The sequence below is a fragment of the Acanthaster planci genome, linkage group LG11 (genome assembly GCF_054643075.1).
Source record: "Acanthaster planci isolate LZ-2023a linkage group LG11, COTS_SCS, whole genome shotgun sequence".
Classification (NCBI taxonomy): domain Eukaryota; kingdom Metazoa; phylum Echinodermata; class Asteroidea; order Valvatida; family Acanthasteridae; genus Acanthaster; species Acanthaster planci.
The window spans coordinates 11,927,589-11,950,239 of NC_141787.1; the positions used below are offsets into that span (position 1 = coordinate 11,927,589).

At 40.3% G+C, this 22,651-nt stretch overlaps 1 protein-coding gene across 1 annotated transcript in view; it reads left to right on the forward strand.

The window, feature by feature from the left end:
* LOC110984790 (uncharacterized) overlaps window positions 1-22,651 on the forward strand; it is an 87,644-nt gene that overhangs the window by 45,068 nt on the left and 19,925 nt on the right. The window contains exons 26-53 of the mRNA XM_087143525.1: window positions 166-417; window positions 718-972; window positions 1,599-1,850; window positions 3,338-3,589; window positions 5,049-5,297; window positions 6,342-6,406; window positions 7,905-7,994; window positions 8,365-8,532; window positions 8,807-8,938; window positions 9,234-9,681; window positions 9,916-10,095; window positions 11,096-11,206; window positions 11,827-12,047; window positions 12,486-12,564; window positions 13,411-13,572; window positions 13,772-13,888; window positions 14,361-14,618; window positions 15,103-15,255; window positions 15,637-15,818; window positions 16,233-16,413; window positions 16,624-16,770; window positions 17,171-17,302; window positions 17,604-17,729; window positions 18,543-18,788; window positions 18,934-19,059; window positions 20,002-20,121; window positions 21,248-21,364; window positions 22,406-22,525. Coding sequence (XP_086999651.1) covers window positions 166-417; window positions 718-972; window positions 1,599-1,850; window positions 3,338-3,589; window positions 5,049-5,297; window positions 6,342-6,406; window positions 7,905-7,994; window positions 8,365-8,532; window positions 8,807-8,938; window positions 9,234-9,681; window positions 9,916-10,095; window positions 11,096-11,206; window positions 11,827-12,047; window positions 12,486-12,564; window positions 13,411-13,572; window positions 13,772-13,888; window positions 14,361-14,618; window positions 15,103-15,255; window positions 15,637-15,818; window positions 16,233-16,413; window positions 16,624-16,770; window positions 17,171-17,302; window positions 17,604-17,729; window positions 18,543-18,788; window positions 18,934-19,059; window positions 20,002-20,121; window positions 21,248-21,364; window positions 22,406-22,525 — 4,941 coding nt within the window. The remainder of the gene's footprint in view (window positions 1-165; window positions 418-717; window positions 973-1,598; window positions 1,851-3,337; window positions 3,590-5,048; window positions 5,298-6,341; window positions 6,407-7,904; window positions 7,995-8,364; window positions 8,533-8,806; window positions 8,939-9,233; window positions 9,682-9,915; window positions 10,096-11,095; window positions 11,207-11,826; window positions 12,048-12,485; window positions 12,565-13,410; window positions 13,573-13,771; window positions 13,889-14,360; window positions 14,619-15,102; window positions 15,256-15,636; window positions 15,819-16,232; window positions 16,414-16,623; window positions 16,771-17,170; window positions 17,303-17,603; window positions 17,730-18,542; window positions 18,789-18,933; window positions 19,060-20,001; window positions 20,122-21,247; window positions 21,365-22,405; window positions 22,526-22,651) is intronic.

Below are 22,651 nucleotides of genomic sequence, written 5' to 3' on the forward strand. Positions count from 1 at the left end.
ACTGTTCAAGAGATATCAGTGCATGTGTATTGTGTGTCCATGCTGGTCCATATCATTTTAAAGTTTAATTCAAAGTTAGGGCTTTACGGGCTTCTAGGTTTTCTTCTGGCTGTAACGGACTTGGTTGGAAGGTTGATTATTATATTTTTATTTTATTCTGGTTAGCATTACCTTACCTGACAGTGCCACAAGTGAAGGACCAGTGCACTGTTCCCGAATCAGCTAACGCCACAGTAAGCTGGAATGCAGTATCTGGCCTGAACACAGGCGGAGAAGTTATCCAATGCATGGAAGCTTCACTGTCTGTGCCTCTTGACGGAGGCGTAGCTTTCGGTTTGGGAGCCCACACCGTGAACTGCCAGGTCACCAACAGTGGCAACTGTCCTGTGATGGAAGGCTTCACATTTAATGTCCTCGGTAAGAAATGTGTGTATTTTCAAAAACTCGGCTTTTTTGACCTATTTAGCAACTCTTTCGACAGGTTTAAAATTCTTTTTCCAGAGGCTGAAACTGGTCTCTTATTTCTGTTTCTGTGACGAACTTATGAGTTTTAGCATTTACTGACTGAAAAATTTAAACCTTAATTTCTTGGAAGCTGCTTTCACCACAACTTTAGCCAAGGCATCTCAATCACCTTTTTGTTTCAGAAACTAGAACAGAGCAGAAAAAAACAATTAAGGTTGACGGTATTCATTCAAAATTTTCTCATCCCAAAAGCATCACCATCAATCAGCGTACCGGAAGATTTTGTTCACTGTACCCCAGCGGGAGAGATATATAATTCATATACAGTCACGTGGAATAGAGTAACTGCTACCAACACCGACGGTCAACCCATTCTGTGTTTGGAGGGAAACAGGCAAGTGTTTCTCAATGGGGGATCCTTCGGGGTTGGATCTCACACCATTACCTGCTCAGTTGCCAATAATGGTGGATGCACAGCAGAGAAAAACTTCACAGTTAATGTCGTAGGTAAGGCTTGTCTATCTCCGTCGTTTGAATGTTTTGTTACCGTTTCTGATCTTTGTTGCAAACGGTATTGTATGAATCCTCTAAAAGATCCTAACAACGTAATTGGTCCCACTTAACATTTAGTCCGATATCGTCACGTGTTTTCACCTGTCGATTCTTAAGAGCTTTAGTCTAAGTCTTACTGCCATTTTAACACAAGTTTGTGAACATTAGTCATACCGTTCGTGTGCAGCATCCATTTCTCCAAGACGGGTCAGCCAAAATTAAACACTTTTTCTACTGGTGCGCTCATGGCGTATGGGATGACACGCATGTTGCCCTGAACCTCAGCAAAACCGTCAGTGGGACTCAATTGAGAATTAGCTTTTTATACCGTTAATTAGCTTCTTCATAAGCATACCAAACTTGATTTTAAAAATATGGCTTTTGGGCAGCCGAGTTCTTATGGAGCAAAATCCGCTCCCGGCTTTGAGACTGCCCAACGCCCAGCTCTTTTAGGATTAAAATGCTGGTTTGTAAATGTAGAGACTCCCCAATGACAGGATTTTCTTTGTGCCTCACATTTGGATACGTTCCTCTGTAGCTACCTTTACCTTTTCATGTTTCTGATTTTAAATTTTTGTTAGCATCGCCGTACCTGACAGTGCCAGCAGTGAGAGATCTATGCACCACTTCTGGACTGACCTCTGCAACAGTGAACTGGTCCTCGGTATCTGGTGTGAACACCGATGGACAACCAATCATTTGTTTAGAAGGTTCAATGTCAGTCCCCCTCAGCGGAGGTGTGGCCTTTGGGGCTGGAGTTCACACCATTACCTGTGAGGTCACCAACAATGCCAATTGCCATGCATCACGGAGCTTCTCATTCAATGTCCACAGTGAGTAGTTTGTGTCTTCGAAGAAGAGAGCACCATTTGCTTGTTTCTACAAAGTTGAAAAAGTACTGCATGTGCATGTGTTGGGCCCCTTTGTCTCCTAAAATGACGGACGAAAGAAAAAGGGTTGTAATTTGAATAATCTAATCTTTATTCTGCACATGAAGGTTGGGGTGTGCTTTCAAATCGAAATTTAGGACGTTCTGAGATGTTTTTTTCTTCTTTTGCCTCCTTACCCTCTTTGCTGCCTTGACTATGTCATTGCATCTCTGAACGAAACGAAATGTTCTCGAGGAAAACCGTTTGAAACTATCCTTGGCACTGGGCCATTTGTTCTCAACATCAATGTGTGTGTCTAACGAGTTCAAGTCGGTACTCTTTTAATAAGGCCTGACCCACAACTGGCTTCTTGAAGACAAACAAGAAATTGGAGATATATCATTTTGATGTTGTTCTTGTCAACGCACGCGCGACACTGGAAGTGTCGAAGTGTCGGGATCCGTCTGATCCCCTGCCCTTTGGCATTATTAAATAACGCCTTTTCAGTCAAAGGACAACGTGAAGTAACAAAGTTTCCTTTAATGTGAAACAACTACCTAATTAATACACGAGGCTGAAGTCTTGTGTATTACTGCAAACATGAGCTTTTAGGGTAATGAATTTGGCAAGAAGATGCATAGGCCTAACCTTTCATCCCTAAAAGAGCCGAGGCAGAATCTGCCTCTAACTGTTTTTCCTATAACGCCGTAGTGAATTTGTTGAGGAGCTGAGGCTTTAGGAGCTTTTAGAGTAACTTGTTGCAGTCATTTCGACACTATTTTTCCAATAGTCGAATATACCGTTCTCGCGTAGCGTGCATTTTCCCACGACGGGTCAGCTAGGAGTATATATTTTTCCACTGCGGTGCTCAATACACGAGTAATGGCACAGATGTTGCCGTGAACTTTAATGACCATAACAAAATACACACGTTTGATTGAGTTCAAACTTCACATTTGTAATGGTGAGACGTGTTTGTTTATGTATGCAAAGTGTAAAAAATTGGGCGTGGCACAACCACGTTCTTAGGGGCAGATTCCGCCCCAAGCTCTGAGATGGCTCTTTGATGGTTCAAAGTTACATCTTTTCCAACAAGGACACAAACCGTGGAAAGACCTTTCTTTTTCTGAACCACTACTTCACGTGTTAAAGCCAAATTGACCTACATACGCTTTTCCTTCTTCTTTGCCCAACACTTTCCATAAGGGTACTGAAGCTCGTATGTAATGTTATTCGGGGTCCTATTTTGATACCCACGAATTACTAGCGTGCTTCATACAGTGACAGTGCGCTGTGTATCTAAAGTTGTGGTTGTGAGATCAGGTCATCGATCACCTGACGTTGCAAATGTTCAGGGGTCGGTGCACTTTTAAGGTTAAGAAAAGATTAGAATAATATGCAAAGAGAGTGGATAGATTGTGATAACTGAGCGGTTTCTCTTTTCACGACAGCATCGCCATCCATTCAAGTGCCACAAGTACCTGATCAGTGCTTGAGTCTAGGACAGGTTTACCGCCAGGTGACGTGGAGTTCCATCACTGCCACCAACCACGATAACCGGCTCATCATTTGCAGGATGGGTGGCATCTATGTGCCTCCCACCGGGGGCAACTACTTCTTTTTGGGAATACAAACTGTATCCTGTTTGGTTATCAATGTTGCTGGTTGTCGGACCTCAGAAACATTCTCTTTCAATGTTATCGGTAAGGAAAAACTTTTTGCAACATTCTATTATTTTGCCATTATTTTGTGGTACAGCATAACCGAACACCACATTTTCATTTCTCACCAATCTGTTGTTGTAAATCCGGTAGTAAACCATGCCAGGCAAACAGAAAACTATTAAATCAAAATGTACGAGGGCCGTTTCCATCTGTACTGCATGCAACGGCATACGCCCTAACTAGGACCGTACCCTTTCATCATCAGGTGTAAATGTGGCCACTAGATGGCTTGGGTAATGGCCATTTATGGTTGTTTAAAAACAATTTGAAGCAAATGTCATTCACAGCCTCGGCGACCACCATTTTGCGTTTAACCCTAAAAGGTCCTTGCTAAATTGGATCATTTCGGGGAAGGCGACTTCCCCGATAAACTTAGCTTTCCTTTTAAAAGGTATTTCTGTCAAGGAGGTACATCACAGCTTTACAACATCAGAGCAATGCTTTTGGCGTGATCTGTTTGTCGAATGCATAATACTTTCATCACGCCTTCATTTACAAACAAATGGATAGACTGGTAGGAAAGATGTAAGCTTATCACCTTCAAAGCGTACAATAGTCTGTTGGAAAGCTGCATTCATGCAACAGCCACGTATGATGGGCCTTTGTTGACAAAGCAGATCAAGTACCGTCAACTGTTCTAACTTAGGCACCCTTTGGTAACTTTGGCACAAGCCACACCCGTTGGTTGTAATCGTCATATATTTGTGACGTGCTATATGAATGATAAAAGATACTCTAAAACATTTTTTATGAAATCAATATCATCATAAAATACAATTGGAGGGTTTGCCTGAAGAATTTTTCATTTGTAAAACTTTTTCATGTTTTATGATCGTTTTCAATTTTATTTAATTTAAGCAACCTGCCAAAGTTGCCCCAAACTACGGTGGTAACATTGGCAGCATCTAATTAAGATTTAACTGACAATTAAAGAGAGGTGGATGGCTGTTTTCTATCCCTAGATTAGATAGACTTAAGGCTTCATATGACAAAATTGTCCTATCAACAACAACAAAAATATTGCTGTTTTCTACCTACCAAAGTTACCCCGTTTGACGGTACGAGAAAACCGTGGTACCATCACCTTTGTCGCTCAGATATGTTAAGTCTGTCTGTGTGTAGCTGGGATGGGTTCGTTTGAGTGAGTCAGTAGTAGAGTGGGTCGGCGTACCTTACGGACGTGGCTTCCTTGGAGGACATTGCCTTGAATCTTCAAACATGGTTATCTTGCATGTTATTTCATGTCCAGATGAATTTGAACGTTGAATGACATTTAGTTTCCAATGGGCACATGGGAAGATGTCAGCTAGGATTTGCAATAATTAAAAAACACTACTTGGTCATCTTCCGTTCTCGTTTACATGGAAGTTATGAAGTCAGTTCCATTTCTCAGGTAAAACTTGAGATTTATTCCTGACTATTTTCTCGATTCCTACAGCCACACCCAGCATTATTGTACCATCTGTACCCGATCAATGTACCCAACCAGGACAGTCGTCCGTGTATGTGGCATGGAATGCAGTGTATGGAATTAACACCAATGGGGCTACTATTAACTGCATTGAGAGGGGAATTCAGGTTTCATTAAGTGGAGGCATCACTTTGGATGTTGGATCTTACACCGTGACCTGCCGTGTTGCAGTTGGTGACTGCGTCTCGACAAATAGTTTCTCGTTCCGTGTCATTGGTAAGACCTTTTCATCGGAGTAGACACCTAAGTCTCCATCACAAAGTGAAGCTTTGTTTTGGAAGAATAAAAAAACTTATTAAAAAAACAAATTACTGTGTGGTTTATGTGGCAGTGAACTATGGTGGATCGAGTCCAAAGATGATTTTAACAAATGAAAGGGGTTCTAATTGGATTTTCGTTTTTTAAAACATGTAGCCCACTCTCTGAAAATGAGTCTTAAGTCGCTATAGCCATTTTTTTATATTGGAAAGACTGAATTGAGTTTTTTTATTTGATGTATCAATCAGTTTGGCATCCTGATGAAAGTGGATACTCCATGGTGGAAAATGTTGTCAGTTCCTATTGATTTACAATGTGCAGAATTATTCTGAAGGACTTTTTACCCCTAAGTGGCTCTGGAGACTTAAGACTCATATTCACATATAGCACACCTAGTTATGTCTCATTTCTTAGAATCATAAAAGGAAAAAGAAAAGCAGAATTAAGAAAGGTCGAAGAGACGTTCTGAGATTTTCTAAAATTAAGCAAAGGGAGATTTAAAGAGCTAATGATAATAGTTTGCGGTACCCGCTGCATGCTACACCTGACGCAGATCGGTCGGGCCGCAGTGGCTAAGTGGTTTATACATCTGCACTGCTCGGCAGGAAATCTTTGGATTGCGTCCCACCCGAGTAAACGTGTGAAGTTTTTCCTAAGCTCTTGCAAGTTGCACAAGGACTTAGTATATAAATGTATATGAATGTACATGTATGTCGGTGTAAGATTCGCTATAATGATGAAAGATAAGAGGTCACATCTGCTTTGACTCTAGCTGTTCACCAGCACCCTCACTGGCAAAGAAAAAGCCACACCCACCCCTCAAGAATACACTGACGTCATACTGCTTAGCATGTCTCAAGCAATGTGCGAGAACCTTTGCGCATCCTGCATGTGCTGAGTGCCATTAAAAGGATGCCGCTACCATGCAGAGACGCACCACCTCCTGCTCCAGCATGTAGTCTCAAAATAGTTAGTATAAATGATGTATTTTCCTCACAATAGCAAGCAACTTTCTTCCATTTGGAGCTGGAGTTGGAGATTTTCGGCTTTCTAATCAACGGAGAATAGTAAGTATTATTTTCTTCAGAGTATTAGACTATTGGCGCCCCTTTGACTTTTTAAATGTGTTTTTGCTTGGCCTTTTCCTTTCAACAACTGTTCAAATTCTGTGCATACGCTACTGGAGACATCCAAATTCTCTTTGTGTAGCCTGTTCTACCTTTCGGGTGCCAAGTGGACTTCTCTGGTGGGACACCTTTTGTATTTGTAATTAACAGGTTATACAGCTACTGAGACTAAATTGTAATCATCATTCAACAAGCATTCTTTAAGCCGGTGTGGATATCTTTAACGTGGGAGTCAACCAGATACCACACCAATTCTGAGAAACCTGGCATTATTCTGTAAAGTGTTTACAAACCAGATCCGTTTCTTGCCACTGATGTTATTGTTGGCAATCAATCACTTTTAGTTTATCAGCACCCGAAGGCAAACATCAGGTGCATCAAACTAATCCCAGACCCTAAAACAGTCTCAAAAGTTGCTTGCTTGCGGTCAGTGTTCAGTATCAGGGGTGATTTTGGGCTGGGTTTGTGGGATGAATTTTTGAGCTTACATGTATATCTCTGTTGTTCGCAGATCACTGGGAAGCCGATATGTAGGATGCCAGGATGCTTCTGTTTCTCACATACGTGCTTGGAGAACCTCTATTGATATAACCTGTACAAGCTCTTGCGTACACTAGACAAGATTAAGTGCGCGTACTGTTTTAGACAATCCACCGGCTGCTTTGCAATTTTATTAGGCCAGGTTTATGGTTGTCGTGACTGAGATTTTTGTGCTTTTCTATGTCAATGATCATCTGTTGCAGTATTTGTCACATGTCTCTTCAGTGTTGTGAGAATTTGGGGAATTCCTTTCAGATTTACGGGGGGGGGTGCAGCAGGAATGTGCAGCATAACGGGACAGCGGGTTAGCGTATCGGTTTTTTCCTTGCTTTGCATCAATGAGACCTAGGTTGACTCCCAGCTTGGCTAGGCTTTAATTGCATTTGGTTTCCAGTCCGTAATCACTCTCGCAGTTTTTCTCTGGTTGGTTCCACCGACTGCGGTTTCCTCCTGCCTCTAAAACTGGACTTTCTTTCTAACTCAGTTATGTGATGCTGATTGATAAAGGTTATGAATAGACGTATAGTTATTGGCGCTAATAGCTTGAAGAGCTGAAAGTGCAATTAAAATAAAACAACAGTTTTTAAACCCATGATGCAGTATTATAAAAACGTGCTTTATACGATGGGTCGTGTTTCATCGATGGGCCTTTTCCATCTGTAATTCCAGGTTGAAGTACTGTTAGTTTTTTGTGGGTCTGTTGTGTTGTTGTCGAGTCATTACATATCCCGTTGCGTAAAAACAAAAGTCGGTGTATCATTCTCGCTAACAAAATGGGGTGTAAATAAAACGCTGTTTACACGTCTATCAATATGCACTGACCAAAAACTGGAAAGAATGGAGCTCTGCAGTTGGCAACCTGACTTACTCCTGACATGTTTTCCTGTTTGCTTTACAGTTCTTTACTTCAAGGAAAGATATTATATCACCGACTATTAGCCCACCGAATTTCTTTCCTTTTTGCAACGAGCTGCATGAGAAGATCTACGTAAGTATAATGTGTAAGAACACAAAAGTAGTGTCAGACGTTGATCGTGATAAAACTGAATGCGATACCCAAAATGAAAAACAAAGTTATAAGAAGCCTCTAAGTACAGTTTTTGAGAACTTCAAATTTCAGAGGCCTTGCTCAAGTGTTAAGCGCAGGGTTGTGCTGTCTGAGCTCCATAAGGCAGTTGCAACAGCAATTTAAAGATTCACAGGATTAAAAAAATTATCAGAAATGAGAGTTATTTGCAAAAACGTTGGCAAAATCTTGACAGGCACTGACATACATTTTTGTGTCTGTAACAAATATTTTTTTCAGCTAATCGTTTGCAAATTAACTTGACACATCGTTTGTTGTTCATTCATTACAGTTCACAGATAATGGTGTTATCATCCTATCCAATGATCAATATCTTTACAAACGAGCTTTCCCCAGCGCACGAAGCAGGTCATTCACTGGCCGAACTAAAATGGTAGCTCCATTTTGGGCAGATGTCAGAGCCGATTTGTTTCCTTCACCGGGGGATGTCTTCTGGCACGTAAGTTTCTGGGACATTTTTGTGAAGTGCAGAAGGCATTGAGTAAGATGCTTTTTCCAGCAATGTTACGGTTAACACTAGTCGAAAGGTCTGAGGTAATTCCAAATAACCAATGAGTAAGACCGACATCTCCAGCAACATTCTATGTGCGGGGAACCTAAAGGCAAAAGGTGTAGGTGTTGACAAAATATGTACAATTGTCCGCTCACATTTTTGGTGCCATTTTTACATTTCGTCGTACAATTGGGTATATTTTTTGACTCCCACTTTGCAGATTTACGATGAAAATGATCCACGGATGTTGAGTACTTTGAGCGGCATGGTATCAAGACGATATGGTGGTTTTACCGCAGCATGGGCCCTGGTCGTTACATGGAGCCGCATGCGAGCCTTTTCACCTGACACTGTACGTATGCCATATGACGCCATGAGGTCTGTACTAGTTTGAACTTTTGTGTTTTGAAGCACTTACCATTTTTCCAGTGCAATTGCCAACTCCATATTTGCTGTTTACCCGGGTACGATACAGTTAACTACGGTTAAGTTGGCCACATTCAGGGACAATATGGTGCAGCATAAGCTAGAATGAAATCTGTTTGACAATGTTTTCAAACATTTGCATTGATTTTCGTTGAGAGCAGAGATACAATTGACTTTGCCATTGGCTTACATAGCATTCTTTTCATTACGCATATTCCCAGGGTACCAACTCCTTCCAAGCCGTGCTCGTGACAGACTACATTCATGGATACGTCATCTTCAACTATGATTACTGTGACATGAACTGGAATCCTAACCTCTTGGGGAACATAAATGTCATCCAAGGCGTCTCTTGTGGGGGGGTTAGTCCACCAATCTATCTACCTATACCCAGCAGCTCGATTTTCCGCCCAGGAAGCGTCAATGGGAATTATGGAGAGTTAGGGCGCTGGTTGTACCAAGTTGACACCCTGCCAGTCGGATTTGTCAATCCGCGCCTGTTTTGTCGGACCTGGCACAGACGTCAGAGCTTTGATTTTCTATTTTCCATCTACTACCTAGTTTTCCGTGACACTTGTCCCTGCAGTTTGTTCATGGCCCGGTTGGATAGAAGATATTCTCCCATCAGTTACTCTTATGTCCTGCCTACTCAGAGACGCCGTGGATTTGGTGGGTATATTTGCTAGGTACTTTTTTTGGAAAAGAAGCTATTTACTTTTCAAGTTAAGAATCTATGATTCATCATAGTGGTACAGTTAATTCCGTCAAATGCCATCACCCTCACACTACAACTGGCGACTTGTTAAATGTATACTTGAAATGAGGACCCTAATCTATTAATTAATACACCCTTTGTGCAATTTTCCAGTTTTTAATGAGAATCTCTCCGCTATTTCCTTGTAGTTGCCATTTGTTATGTCCGGTTGTGGCAATTCCCTGGTACCCCTGGCCCGCAGTGCTGCTACAACTTGTTCTCCTGTGATCTCCTTTATGACGTTCGAAGTCCTCGGGTTGCTTCTGTCATGGAAAGATACCCGCTCAGCCCCCTGTTTTTCTCGTCTTTCCTGCTCCAACGGTGGTATAGTAAGTAGAATGTAAACTAAAACAAAAAATAAACTTGCAAGTCTTAACACTAAAGGAGCTGGGTTTATTGACCCATCTCAAAGCCAGGGTGGGTACTGCCCCCTAAGAACTCGGCTGTGCCTTGCTGGATTATTTTGAAACCCGACATATGCATGTCTCATTGTTGTATCATATAGTTTGGTTGCTTTGTTGGTCATTTGAAGTTCAGGGCTGTGCGTACCACCAGGCGTGTATCGATCATTGCAGTGGAAAATGTTTACCTTTTTGGCTGACCCGTCTTGGACAAATGCGCGCTGCGCAAAACAGTATGTCCGATTTCCACAGAATCGATGTCAAAAACTACAGCAAACAGTTACTCTAATTCCTATACGCTGAGTCCCTTAAGAAATGCACTTTGGCGATATTGGGAAAAATGGTGAAGGGGGGTCGATTTCGCCCCCAGCTCTTTACTGTTAAGCAACGTCAAAAGAGTGCCCAACAAACGGTTTGGTAGAACGAAAATTAGTCAAATTAAGCCGAGTCACGAGATCTGATGAAATAAAAAGAGCAGTACTGAAGCCTTGTATAAAAGAATGTTTTTCATTTTATGCAAGTCCAGAGGATGATAACGAAATCATACGATTGTCTTGCTCAAAATAAATTTGGGGCTTGTTATATAACAACTGGGATTTGAAGACAATGAAACGCCCAACATTCTATTCATTGTTCATGGAATGTGTGTCACGGAGATGCAGTGCTTCATATAAATCTGTCCGCCCGCATTGAACATCCAGTACTGTATTTCTAAATGTTACATTTAAGTTTCGTTTAAAGTCTGTGTTGTAATTGACGATTGTTTGGTACAGTGTGCTTGCCATTTTAATCTTGTGTTCAGGCTCGACTTGTGACGTATAGCAGAAGATCAGTGCAATCACACGATCGTAGTCTTCAATGGCGCCATTCCCTTTGATATTATAACTGTTTTTACGTAATGAACCCAATTCTTTGATTATAATCACAGACGAGGAAGTACTACCACGCTACTACTGCTGTGAGGTTTCCACACTCTGCTACTTGTACAAGCAGTATAGACCACTTATGACTTGCCGCAGATACTTCCCACCATTTTGGTGTAAGTGCAAAATCATGCCTAAGGGTCTTGCGCACAGATTTTGTAACACGACTTGTACGTCTTGCTATAAATGCTGTTGTGTTGGCGTCATATAATTGCATGCGTACACTGACTCACAAAGATCCCTGATTGGACTGAGAAAGTCCTCTCTTCTGCTTACCCATCGAAATAATTTTAATGTTGTTTGGGTGTTTCACTTGTTTGTTTTCATTTGCTTTTTATGCTGTGCTGTATCTAGCCTGGTATTAGCTTATAAACTGTGCTAAGTTTGCTGTAATGCTTGATGAATGGCCAATCATTTGAAGACTAAAATGATCTTTAATGTATGTCAGCTTTCGATATTTAGACAATCTAGTTGGATACTTGTCTTCAATTTATTTTGAGGAGGTGTCAGTTTCTGTCAATAAATACTTATTTATATTGAGCAGGTCTTGCATATTTTGTTTCCTTCATTCTTTTCACCATGTGCTTGGAAAGTCAAGCAGAACTTGTGCATTTTGCAGAATCGATTTACTGTTTGTTTTCCAAAATTGTACACATTTAAACAAAATTTAACATTGAAAATGCCTCGAAAATGCTTCACTTCAGCAACTTAGTTATAACTGTCGCTTATTTCGTAGTCTGGTTCTGGGGAGACCCCCACGTCAAAACGCTGGACGGGGTTGAGTACACCTTCAATGGTCTGGGAGAATACACGATTGCGCTCATCGAAGGTGACGATGGGCAGAAGCTGTTTGAACTTCAAGGCAGAACACGGCGAGCCACCAACAAGGAAACCGGAGAGCTAACTGACGCCACATTCTATTCGGGATTTGCTGCACAGTTTGTCGGAGTTGGACAGGTTTGAGACGCTTTACATTTATGAACACATCTAGTTATATAATCAACAGAGGGAGCCTTAAATTCAGACTCATATGAGCTCGTGTAGATTCAGTCTAAAACAGGTCAGTGCCCCTGGACCACGCATTTGTGATATATTTACTTTAATGCATAATGTCTTCAGCTTTTTAATCTTGATGAAAGGAGGTTCCTTGATGATACACATGAACCCTTAAACAAGTGAATTTAGAGGTGCTTACATATTGAGCAGGCATTTCCATGCTCTGGCTTCTGAGCCTAACTCTGTACTGTCATAAATTAAAATTTTTCTTCTCATGCTTAACTAACAACTCGGACTAACTGAAACAGATCCATGACGAGAAAATAAGAACGCCCTTAGCTTGAATCGTTGCAATATGGTTATCTCTAAAACAATTGATGTTGTGATTTTCCTTTCCAGGTTGAAGTTAAATTAAACAGTGATGCCACAGATCTGATAACAACTGTCAATGGTGATGTCGTCACTCCCACGACCGAAGGTAGGCTACATCCTGTAGTGATATGCAGCTGTTTATGATGGATCAGCGATAAAATCCCTCCTGCCAATGGCCCAACTTCTTTCAAACAGAATACGCGAAAATATGATCATATATTTCTCGAATGAAAATTCATCATATAAAGTAGTTGTCCGCCTGTCTTCTACGTGGGCATAAATCATGGCACAGAGAAGGCATGTTATAATTTTTAATCACCAATTATATAGGGATCTGTAAAACTCGACAGGTGCCTTATTGGAACTTGTAAATCTAGTTACATTTCGAGTGGAAGTTTTATACGCCATTGTTGACAAATAATCGTCCCATGAGTGTGTAATATTCTGAACCCTTACGAAATTCAACAAATTGGCAGTGTAAGAAGAATTTTTATTTTAAGCTATTTTAACTTCAAGCACCCAATAATGAAAGCTTTTTCTTATCAATATTGCAACGAAAATATAACATACGACCACGAATAACTTATAAGCATGTGTCTATACAGGGGCTGATTACTGCAAAAAATATTTAGTCTATTTCGTCAATATCTGCCAACAGTTTTCACAATCAAACTCAGCTGTATTTGTTCATCACGAAGACAAATATATTGAACTGCTCACAAATTTATTTGAGGTCATTAAGTTCCAGAATAGATATAAGCAGAGAATACTAATTTTAGCAATAACAAATTTTCTTTAAATTTATACAAAAAGTGAAGAAATGAGCCTTTCACAGCTTAGGAGAAAACCACTCAGGATACGAAAACCAAACATCGTTTTCCTTTTTGGTATGTCGGATATTGTAGAATTCTTTTTCAGGAATGATTGCAATTGGATATAACTCTTATTTCAGGATTGCTCATTGGCAATTTAACTGTCAGAAGAGAAAATGACACTAAAGTTACTGTCATATACCCTGATGATGTCCAACTTACTGTGGGTGTAAACAACAGCATTGGGGATATCACTGTCCAGCTCGGTCAAACCTATAGGGGGAAAACGAAAGGATTACTCGGTGAGTACATTCCAATTTGTATCAGCAATCAAGTCATCAGTGCCATGTAAGTTTTTGTTGGACTATTGAACCACAAACCTTGTAATGGACATCAGCTCTCCTACCTGTCAGTTCTGCTCCCATCATTAAATTCGATTGATTTCCTCGAGGTAGCAGCTATTGAATTAATAGATGTTGAACTCGATTTGTTTCGGATTAGGCGTTTGGGATGGTGACCAAAGCAATGATGCTTTACGACGGGATGGTACTCAGCAACAAGCCACTGGACAAAATGGAGAAATGCTGGAACGTGATTTCTATAACTTTGGTGAAACCTGTAAGTCAAGCAACCAGAATTGTAGACTACGTGTTTTTGAGAAAATACGTTGTAGTCTTGATCACGGTCAGTGTGAAAGACCCATAAACCAACTCAATCTTCTATGAACTTTTATTTTTCTCTATCACTTAGAGTTCATTGATATGCGTTCAATGCACTCTGAAGGAACTCCGGAAAAGTTTTTCAAAAAATTTTAACATTGTTTCCTACGGTTCAGCAAGCAATGGGAATATTTTGGGCAAATGTTTCAGGTGGAACCTTTAGTCATTGTGCAAACATATTGAAAGAGCTTTGCTTTTGATTAAATGATATATTTTTTAGTTTTTATCTCAAAATCTCTTGTGTGAGATGCTTATCTGGTTCTGAGAAGGCTCAGTTAGCTTGGTTCTTTAGGAAAGCAGGTCATAACCATCAACAGAATAATGACTGTCATTTATTATGGTTATCCCTTCTTTTCTATTTATCCTCTAAGGGCGTATCTCTGCAGAGAATTCTCTCTTCTATTATGTTTCTGGTGAAAGTTGGGCAGTGTCCAATGCCCATTCGTTCGTACCACAGTTCTTGGAGGATTTGATTGCAAGCGCTCCTCAAGACAAACTTCAGAGAGCACAAGAACTCTGTGGCGATAGCAAGATGTGTTTGTATGACACACTGGCCCTGGATGACGAAACTGTCGGGCAGGCTACGATGATGATCAATGCGATGAACACAGAAAGCGAAAAATCAGGAAGTAAGCTAATGCAATAACCCCATGTATTGAAGGAATAAGATTTTCTGCAACCTTGCATTGGCACCTTCGTGCACTTATGAGAAATTTGCGCATAATTGGTTCCATACAATCGTAAGCACGGTACTTTTAAGCGTCCCCACAGTTCAAGTCCATGGGATGGTTCATTTTGCCAAAATAAACAAATAATTTAATTGTTATTTACAAAGGTAGCGCTTTCCGGAAAAATCGTAAAATCAATATACCCTTCTAACAAACCTTAACCGACTTGATACTTTATGCTTAGAAAATGCCATGTGTGCATGACAGAGCTGGCACATCTTCCCCTTAAGCACTTCCTATATATTACACGTTGTGAATAAAGATTGTACTGGGATGTGAAATAAAAACCATTCTTAGTACAAAACATCTGTTCTATCAATTTGTTGTTTTAAGAGTTGTATACAGAATACAGCAATGTTGCAATTAATGAAACGTTACTCCGTAGCTAATTTCCCTCCGAATATCACACTGGCGGACAACTTCACCGTGACGGTGGGAGTGGAATTCTCCTACCAACTAGAGGCATATGATCCAGACGGGGATGCCATCACTTTTACTCTGCTTGAGGCAGTTGCAGGGGCATCCATCACCGAACAAGGTAAAGACGGCGACAGCATAACACTTTCTAGCTTACGCCTAGCTATTCTGCTTTGGTACACATTCTTTTGTCACTAATTGTAGAACCAGATTGCAGTTGATAGCTAATTGTGAAAGTTTTGTATCAAACACAGAATATTTCCTGACATAAATTCATCATAAAATTTAAACGTTTGGTAATTAGTAATTTCTTTTCATGTATGCAAGAACTCCTGTAAAAAGTCATACTACCTAATATCTAAAGGTCCATGAGTTGAAACATTGGTTTGAATTTGAAAGAAAATGCCTGTCGTCTCGATTCATTTATAACAGGGATCCAATTTCCAGGAATACTGTTTTATAAATTGTCTGCATTGATATGTCCAAACGCTTACCTTCGTAGGTGGTCTGTTCACTTGGACACCAGTGGACAAGTCAAAGGTCATGGTTGGTTTCCTTGCAACTGACGGCCTAGCTAATGCTACTCTGGAACCGATTGTACAGCTATGCGATTGCATGAATAGCGCCACGTGTCTTTGGGGTCAATTTGTGATGGGCACAGAACTTGTTGCAGACCGTTTTGGGGTGAGTGTGGAAGAGTGCTTGCTCTTCCTTGATAAAGACTGGCAGTGGTGACACATACATGTTGTGTTGGATTTAAAAGCTAAAGTACCTTATTTAATCTTTAGTGAAGGTGAATACCTTACAGTGTGGCTGACGTATTTGACACAAACACCCTTTTCATTATGTTTGAAGGAATTAAATCAAAGTGCAGGCTTTTAACAAATTCTGCACTGTTCTGTGTTATATATTCCAGGTTAAAAGAAGCAATGAGCGTAGCCTTTAAAAATAATAAAACAATTCAAACCATGTAAAAAAGTTAAAAGAAATGAACATGGCATGAAATGTCCGCGGCCAAATCATCAGAGTGATTCCTTTTAAAGACAGAATACGATTATCTAATGTTGACATTCTCATTTTGGTTGTGTGTGCTGTCAGGTCGTACTTTGTGAATGTGAACCTGGCTGGTCTGGTGAATTCTGTGAGGAGAATTATGACGCATGTGCCGACAACCCTTGTTTCACGGGGGTAGCTTGCTTTGACGAGGAACCGCCTTCACTTAACAGCACTTGTGGACCCTGCCCTGACGGGCTAGAGGGTGATGGAAAGTTTTGCCAGGGTAAGTAAGGGAATTGTTTCACATCGGTGAATTTTCCAATCCAATGATCACACAATTAAAAAAAAGCCACCTGAGGTTTTGATGCGTCAAAAGCGACGAAGCATGGCATTTCGGCCACTTCATGTGCAAGTGAACTGATTTATCCCTGATAAAGGAAGATGTTTCTTTGGCAGAGATGGAGGTTGCAGCTTATGTTCATTTCTTATGCAGATATTGACGAGTGTGAGCTATATAGAAGTCAACCAGCCAGCAGTGGTGGAATGGGTTGTGATCAAATATGTACAAATACCCTCATGAGCTACAACTGCAGCTGCAACTCTGGTTTCACTTTATATCTGGATGGCAGGAGATGTACTGGTACGTGCTGTGTTGTAGTTTTATTCAAATATAGAGATGAACTTAGGACAAAATGCAGTCTTGAATCCTTGAAGTGGTTTCCCTTGCAGTTGAAATATTTAAGCAGTCTCATGGCTTTTTGCAAATGATCGTGCATGCTACTTGAAGATCTGTCTCCAGAGGCGCTCTTACCAAGTCTCAACCCATTGCTGCGACAAAACTATTATGGCACTGTTCCACAGCCGTCAACGGCATCAAACTTACCTGTACAGGTTGATTTTGGAAAGGCGGAAGGGAATTATTATTGATAATGATACTAATACCAATACCATTCTTCTATTCCAACCGAACATGTATTAATGTGAAAGATCCCAGGCACTCCTCAGCAAATACTTCTAAAATTTTTGACGTTTCTCCCTAGATATTGATGAATGTGACCTCCAGACTGACAACTGTGACAGCAACGCTTTGTGCAACAACACCCAGGGCGGCTACAAGTGCAATTGTAACCCAGGCTTCAACGATGACCTTAGGGATGGAACGATGTGTTCAGGTAAAAGGGTGAATAGAGAAGTGAGGTTGTTGAAATGATGGTGTCCATTATATGCATTTCCAATATTTTCTTAGATGGAGCAAAACACTCATCAGTGATAATTCCGAGGTAATGTAAAGCGGTGTGATAAGCATCTTCTGCTAATCGGTTAGCTTCAATTTAAATTGCTATACTCTAAAAATCAACACACAAGCAACAGGAAAGTCTTAACTCCATGTTAGCGAAGAGTCACAAAAATAATAGCACCGGTGACAACACAGAAAGTACAGCTGAAGGTTGCAAACTAGATTTTCTCTTTCAGACATCGATGAATGCAGCGAAGGTGGAAGCAACAACTGCAATGAGAGTGCTCAATGTGACAACACTGTTGGCTCATATCGCTGTACGTGTAATGATGGTTATGAAGGCGATGGCATAACATGTTCAGGTAAGGCCATTAAGTTGCCTAATTCTGTTTAGTAGGCTACTTAAATCAGTGGATTTACAGTACACTAAACAAGCAGTCATTTATTCCCGGAAGAGGTAAGTTTTAAACTCCAGTGATGGTATCCTGTCCGCTTCCTGCAGTAATCACTGGTACCAATCCTTTATTGTTTCCAGGAGGTACACGCAGCAGGCACAGACTTAAATTATGTTTATATTATATTGTATATTTTATATTATATACAAAGGTGATTGACCAAGTTCAAGAAAATATTTTCATTAAAACTCTGCCCGTCCCCAACACAGACAGGGTTCATAACTTTCCCGAGGCAAAATAGAATAGATGTTCATATTTTCATAATTCAATGCGTTCACAGTGGGACTTGTAAATGGTTTGAGCAGCCCATAATATATTTAGACAATCCATGAATTCCATCGGTCATTTTAGCAGATATACCATTTGTGAACACTCCTTGTAGAAGAACATCGACCGAGAGCCAATCGCAAGGGTCAAATATCACCTAACAGTGTGGTATATTTTTTAGAAGCACCGTCAAAATTGATGACGAGATGCAATTTGAAGAGCAAAAAGGCAAATTTCTGCTGTTTCATCATATCATACTCTGATGTTGTTCACATTTACGCTCTAAAGTGTTAAAAGCAATTGAGTAAACTTATCTTTTTTTCACAATTTCCTCGCAGAATGACAGTTGTGCTTGGTGCAATGGCTTAAACTGATTGACCAAAGATGATGAGCCACATAAAATAATAATGAATGGCAAAATGAAATTTTGCCTTGCTTTTTGTGTCGCCTTAGATGTGAACGAGTGTACGAGGAACCTTCATGACTGCCACGTCCAGGCAACGTGTTCGAACAACGTGGGATCATTCAGCTGTGCATGTAACGATGGCTGGACTGGCAACGGCGTCAACTGCACCAATGTTGATGAATGTTCGAGACCATTACCAGTCTGTGATACCAATGCTGAGTGTACAGACACACCGGGCAGCTTTTCATGTCGGTGCAATGCAGGATATGCTGGCAATGGAATGATGTGTGTGGGTAAGCAAAGCTCATATGAGGTACGAATGGAGGGTGTGCGGTTGACAGTTGGTCCCTGAGTTACTAAAAATAAAATAGTGGCATAGCATTTTGAATATTTTTTCACTACCGCTTACACTCTATCATCACTATTACTGTTTCTCAGATATAAATGAGTGCACTACAGGTGAATCAACATGTCATTCTGAACTCGGAGAGTGCACCAACACAGATGGCAACTATACCTGCAGCTGTAAGCCTGGATACACTGGGGACGGTAGGAACTGCATCGGTAAATACACAATGTGGTTTTACAATTTCTTAGTTCTACCTAGTACCCGTAACATTTGGGCCGTTTTCCAATACTCAACTTCGTCTCCATCTCAGGCTTCTTGTAGGAAACCAATCCTCGATTGTGGGCCTGAAGCGTTTAATTTAAATTGAAATACTGTAATGTTTCGCTCTTTTGCATCTTACTTACAAATGCGCTTATAACCTCAAAGTCAGCATGTAAAAAACACCGTTGAAGCCGGAAACGGAGCCCAAGTCGAGTATTGGAAAACGGCCTTGGACAAAAGTTGACAAAGCCCTAGCAGTCCGGAATTCCGAATTCAAAATGATTTTACGTATACCCAAGGGGTAAGGGTTAACCCTAAACTATATGACAGTTGTTGGACCTGTAATGCGTTACATTACTCATGGAAGGGACACTCGGATTGTTAGAGTTGAATTACCATAGAGTTTACCCCACATCTATTCCCTTGTGAAATACTGTTTAAATTCCTGTGAATGGAATTGGAACTTGGCAGCGTATGGCCATCAGAACAGAAACTGACGACTTAAGTGTGGTTTTATTTCTGAGATTGGTGATAGTACACATCCAAAGAGGAAAAAATAGGGATCACTGTAATTGCTGGTATAAAACTGAAAATGCAAAGATGTCATTATAATTTTAGGTACGCTTTCAGTTCACAAACTTTAAGTAAAAAAAAAATCAACATGCCGAGTGTCAAACAATGTTTCACAAATAGAGAAAACGTTATCCGCTGCAGCAAATATGTTATCTTACCAGTGACCTGCAGGGAGAACTAATGCGTATGATAGGTGATGTTTCTAGTCTCAATGCGTAAAATGTGTTCAAATACACCTTGCGGCAGCTGGCAATAGCAGATGTCAAATTTGCCTTTGGTTTACACACAGATATATGCTCAGCTACCTCTTTCTTTTTTTTAAGATATCAATGAGTGTGTTGGGAGTAATGAATGTTCTGGGAATGCCAACTGCACCAATACGGAAGGTAGCTTTGAGTGTGACTGTAGAATGGGATACACTGGGGACGGTTTCATGTGTTCCGGTAAGATGTCAATTAACTAATATATAATTAACCGTGGGTCTGAATTACATTGTGTCTTGTTAATCTTTTCTCCTGCAGGTTGAGTTCAAAAAAATTTGAAGGCTTTTCCGATCCAGTTTTGTTGAGGTCATTACCTGGATTGTGTACTGTTATATAATTGTTCATGTTTGTAGACCCGTACAGTGCAGTGTCCCACCAAGCCATTACGGAACAGTTAACACTGTTTGGAGATCCTGTAGGCTACTCAGTGAATTGTGCTTCATCTTTTTGACAAATATTGGAAGTTACTCCTGATGAATCAGTGTTTTTGTTATTTGTATTAAGTTGTCATATCAAGTTTTGAGACACATTGAAGTAGATGAGAGTCGATGTGAAATTTTTGTTACCTTTTTCCAAAAAGACCTCCAGATACAGCAAGACACGTATTAAATTAACTAAAGGGTTTGAGCAAAGAGTTGAAGGCTGCTAGATTGAGCAGCGTCTCTACGACTTGACGAAAATATAATAACCAAGAAACATTGGAAAAGAAAGGGGCGCAGTTTAACAGACGGTTTGGAGGATCCAATATGACACAAAGAATACAGGTGAAAGAAGACCCAGCAGGAGTCAAACACTGAAGGATAAAAAAATTTAGTAAGCGCTATTACAGGAAGTAGGTGTTGAACGCTGAAATACGGGGGCGTATATTTGACACGGCCAAACTGAAATTCTGCCTACTGCTCCATCGACCTGTTTAAAAGGAAAAACCACCTGATCAATCAACACGATCTGTGGCTTCTGTGTGGTATTTGTCTTCACGAGCCGTTTTCATAAAATGGAATTTTGGACAATCGTAGAGGAAATGCAGCTGACCTGGCCATTCTGGCCAGGATTACAATTTTAAAAAATCTAATAGAGGGTTTTGCTATAAAAAGTGGAAACTAAGATAAATAGTATCTAGAAATTGAAATAAACTTGCTGAGGGCATACTTCCGTCATAATAATAGATTTATAGGTAGTAATGCTGTGAACAGTAATTGTTGTTTCAACCACATCTTCAATCCTAACTGTCTTCACCACCACCCACTTTTAAGTAATGGTATATTGTTCTCTCATGAGTATAAGTATTTTGCTTAATTTTGTACAGACATCGATGAGTGTACTCTAGGAATTGACAACTGCCAGCAAGTTTGTTCAAACAACATGGGATCATTCATTTGTACGTGTGACGTTGGTTTTAGGATAGTAGACGAAGTCTGTAAGGGTAAGATAGCGATTGAATTTTAGCAATTCGAGCTATAGAAATTAAGCAACCCAAATTCTTGAATGAAGCAATTATAAAGCAAGGGTTATGTTATGATTCTGTTAAAAGAAAGAGGCCACGGAAAAGATGCAACAGCTTAGCTAGGCCCGTTTTGGGGGTGTTTACATGACTTTTAATGATATAAAATGTGCGATATTATATTCAATATTAATTGACGTCACTTGAGTCGTAAAGGTACCTGAATGTTTTATGAAACATTTGAGGTGTAAGGATGTAATTGGCCTTTAGAACCCCACTTGCTCCAATCACTTAATACCAAAAGTCACGTGCCAGCGAAAAAAGTAAATATTCGGAAAATACATCATGTCGGAGTACCAGTTCATCTTAAAAAGTTAGTGTAGCCACGCTTCAGGCGTTTTTTTTAAGTGTGCGGAAATCGCCGCCCCTTGTTTGGGTGAAATGACCCTACGCACCGTTCCTTCGCAACTGGCCGCGTCTTTTTTCAGCATTCCTTACAGAGTAACTACAGGCTAACTAAGCATAACAAATGTCTCCTGTTCAAAACAGTTGGCGAATATAACTTTGACTTGTGTGTAGAATATAATGCTAATGTTAAAAGAAACAAACGGCTATTTACCAATTTGGAAAATTGCACTGTGCATCCATCAATGCACTAAGTTTTTGGGCACCGTCATACGTTAGCCAGTTGCAAAGCAAACGTATTTGTTGACATAGTAAGAGTCCATTTTGATAGTTATGTTTAATGTTTCCCCTGCATGAAATTTAGATAGGGGATGGGGGATACGCGCAGATGCCGCAGTTGAATTAATTTTTGCTAAGAGAATGTACAGATGTACTATATTATAGGGTAACTTTTCCTCTCAGCAGAAACTTTCTCGTTCCCGGCCTTGACTATAGACTGAAAAATGTGTGTTTATAAACATTTGAACAAGGTAGATTTGTGGATGTATAAGAGATTAAAAAAAGTGTCAGTTTTCTCTCAATGACTTAAGCATGTGCATGTTTGTTATATTCCTGCAGCCAACCGTGCTTGTATGGGTAACAATTGTACCCGTGGTGTCTGCTTCATGAACAATACCATTGACACGTGTAGATGTGATGCTGGATATGCCACTGTAAATGATTCCTATGTGTGTGAAGGTAATTGATCATGATTTTCTTCCAGCAACGCCACATGCCATCCTTTTTGGAATTACCCTGTAGATTTTCCAAATAGTAGGGTATCATTGGGATTAGCACAGACCGGTGAAGCAGCACTTTTCGTGT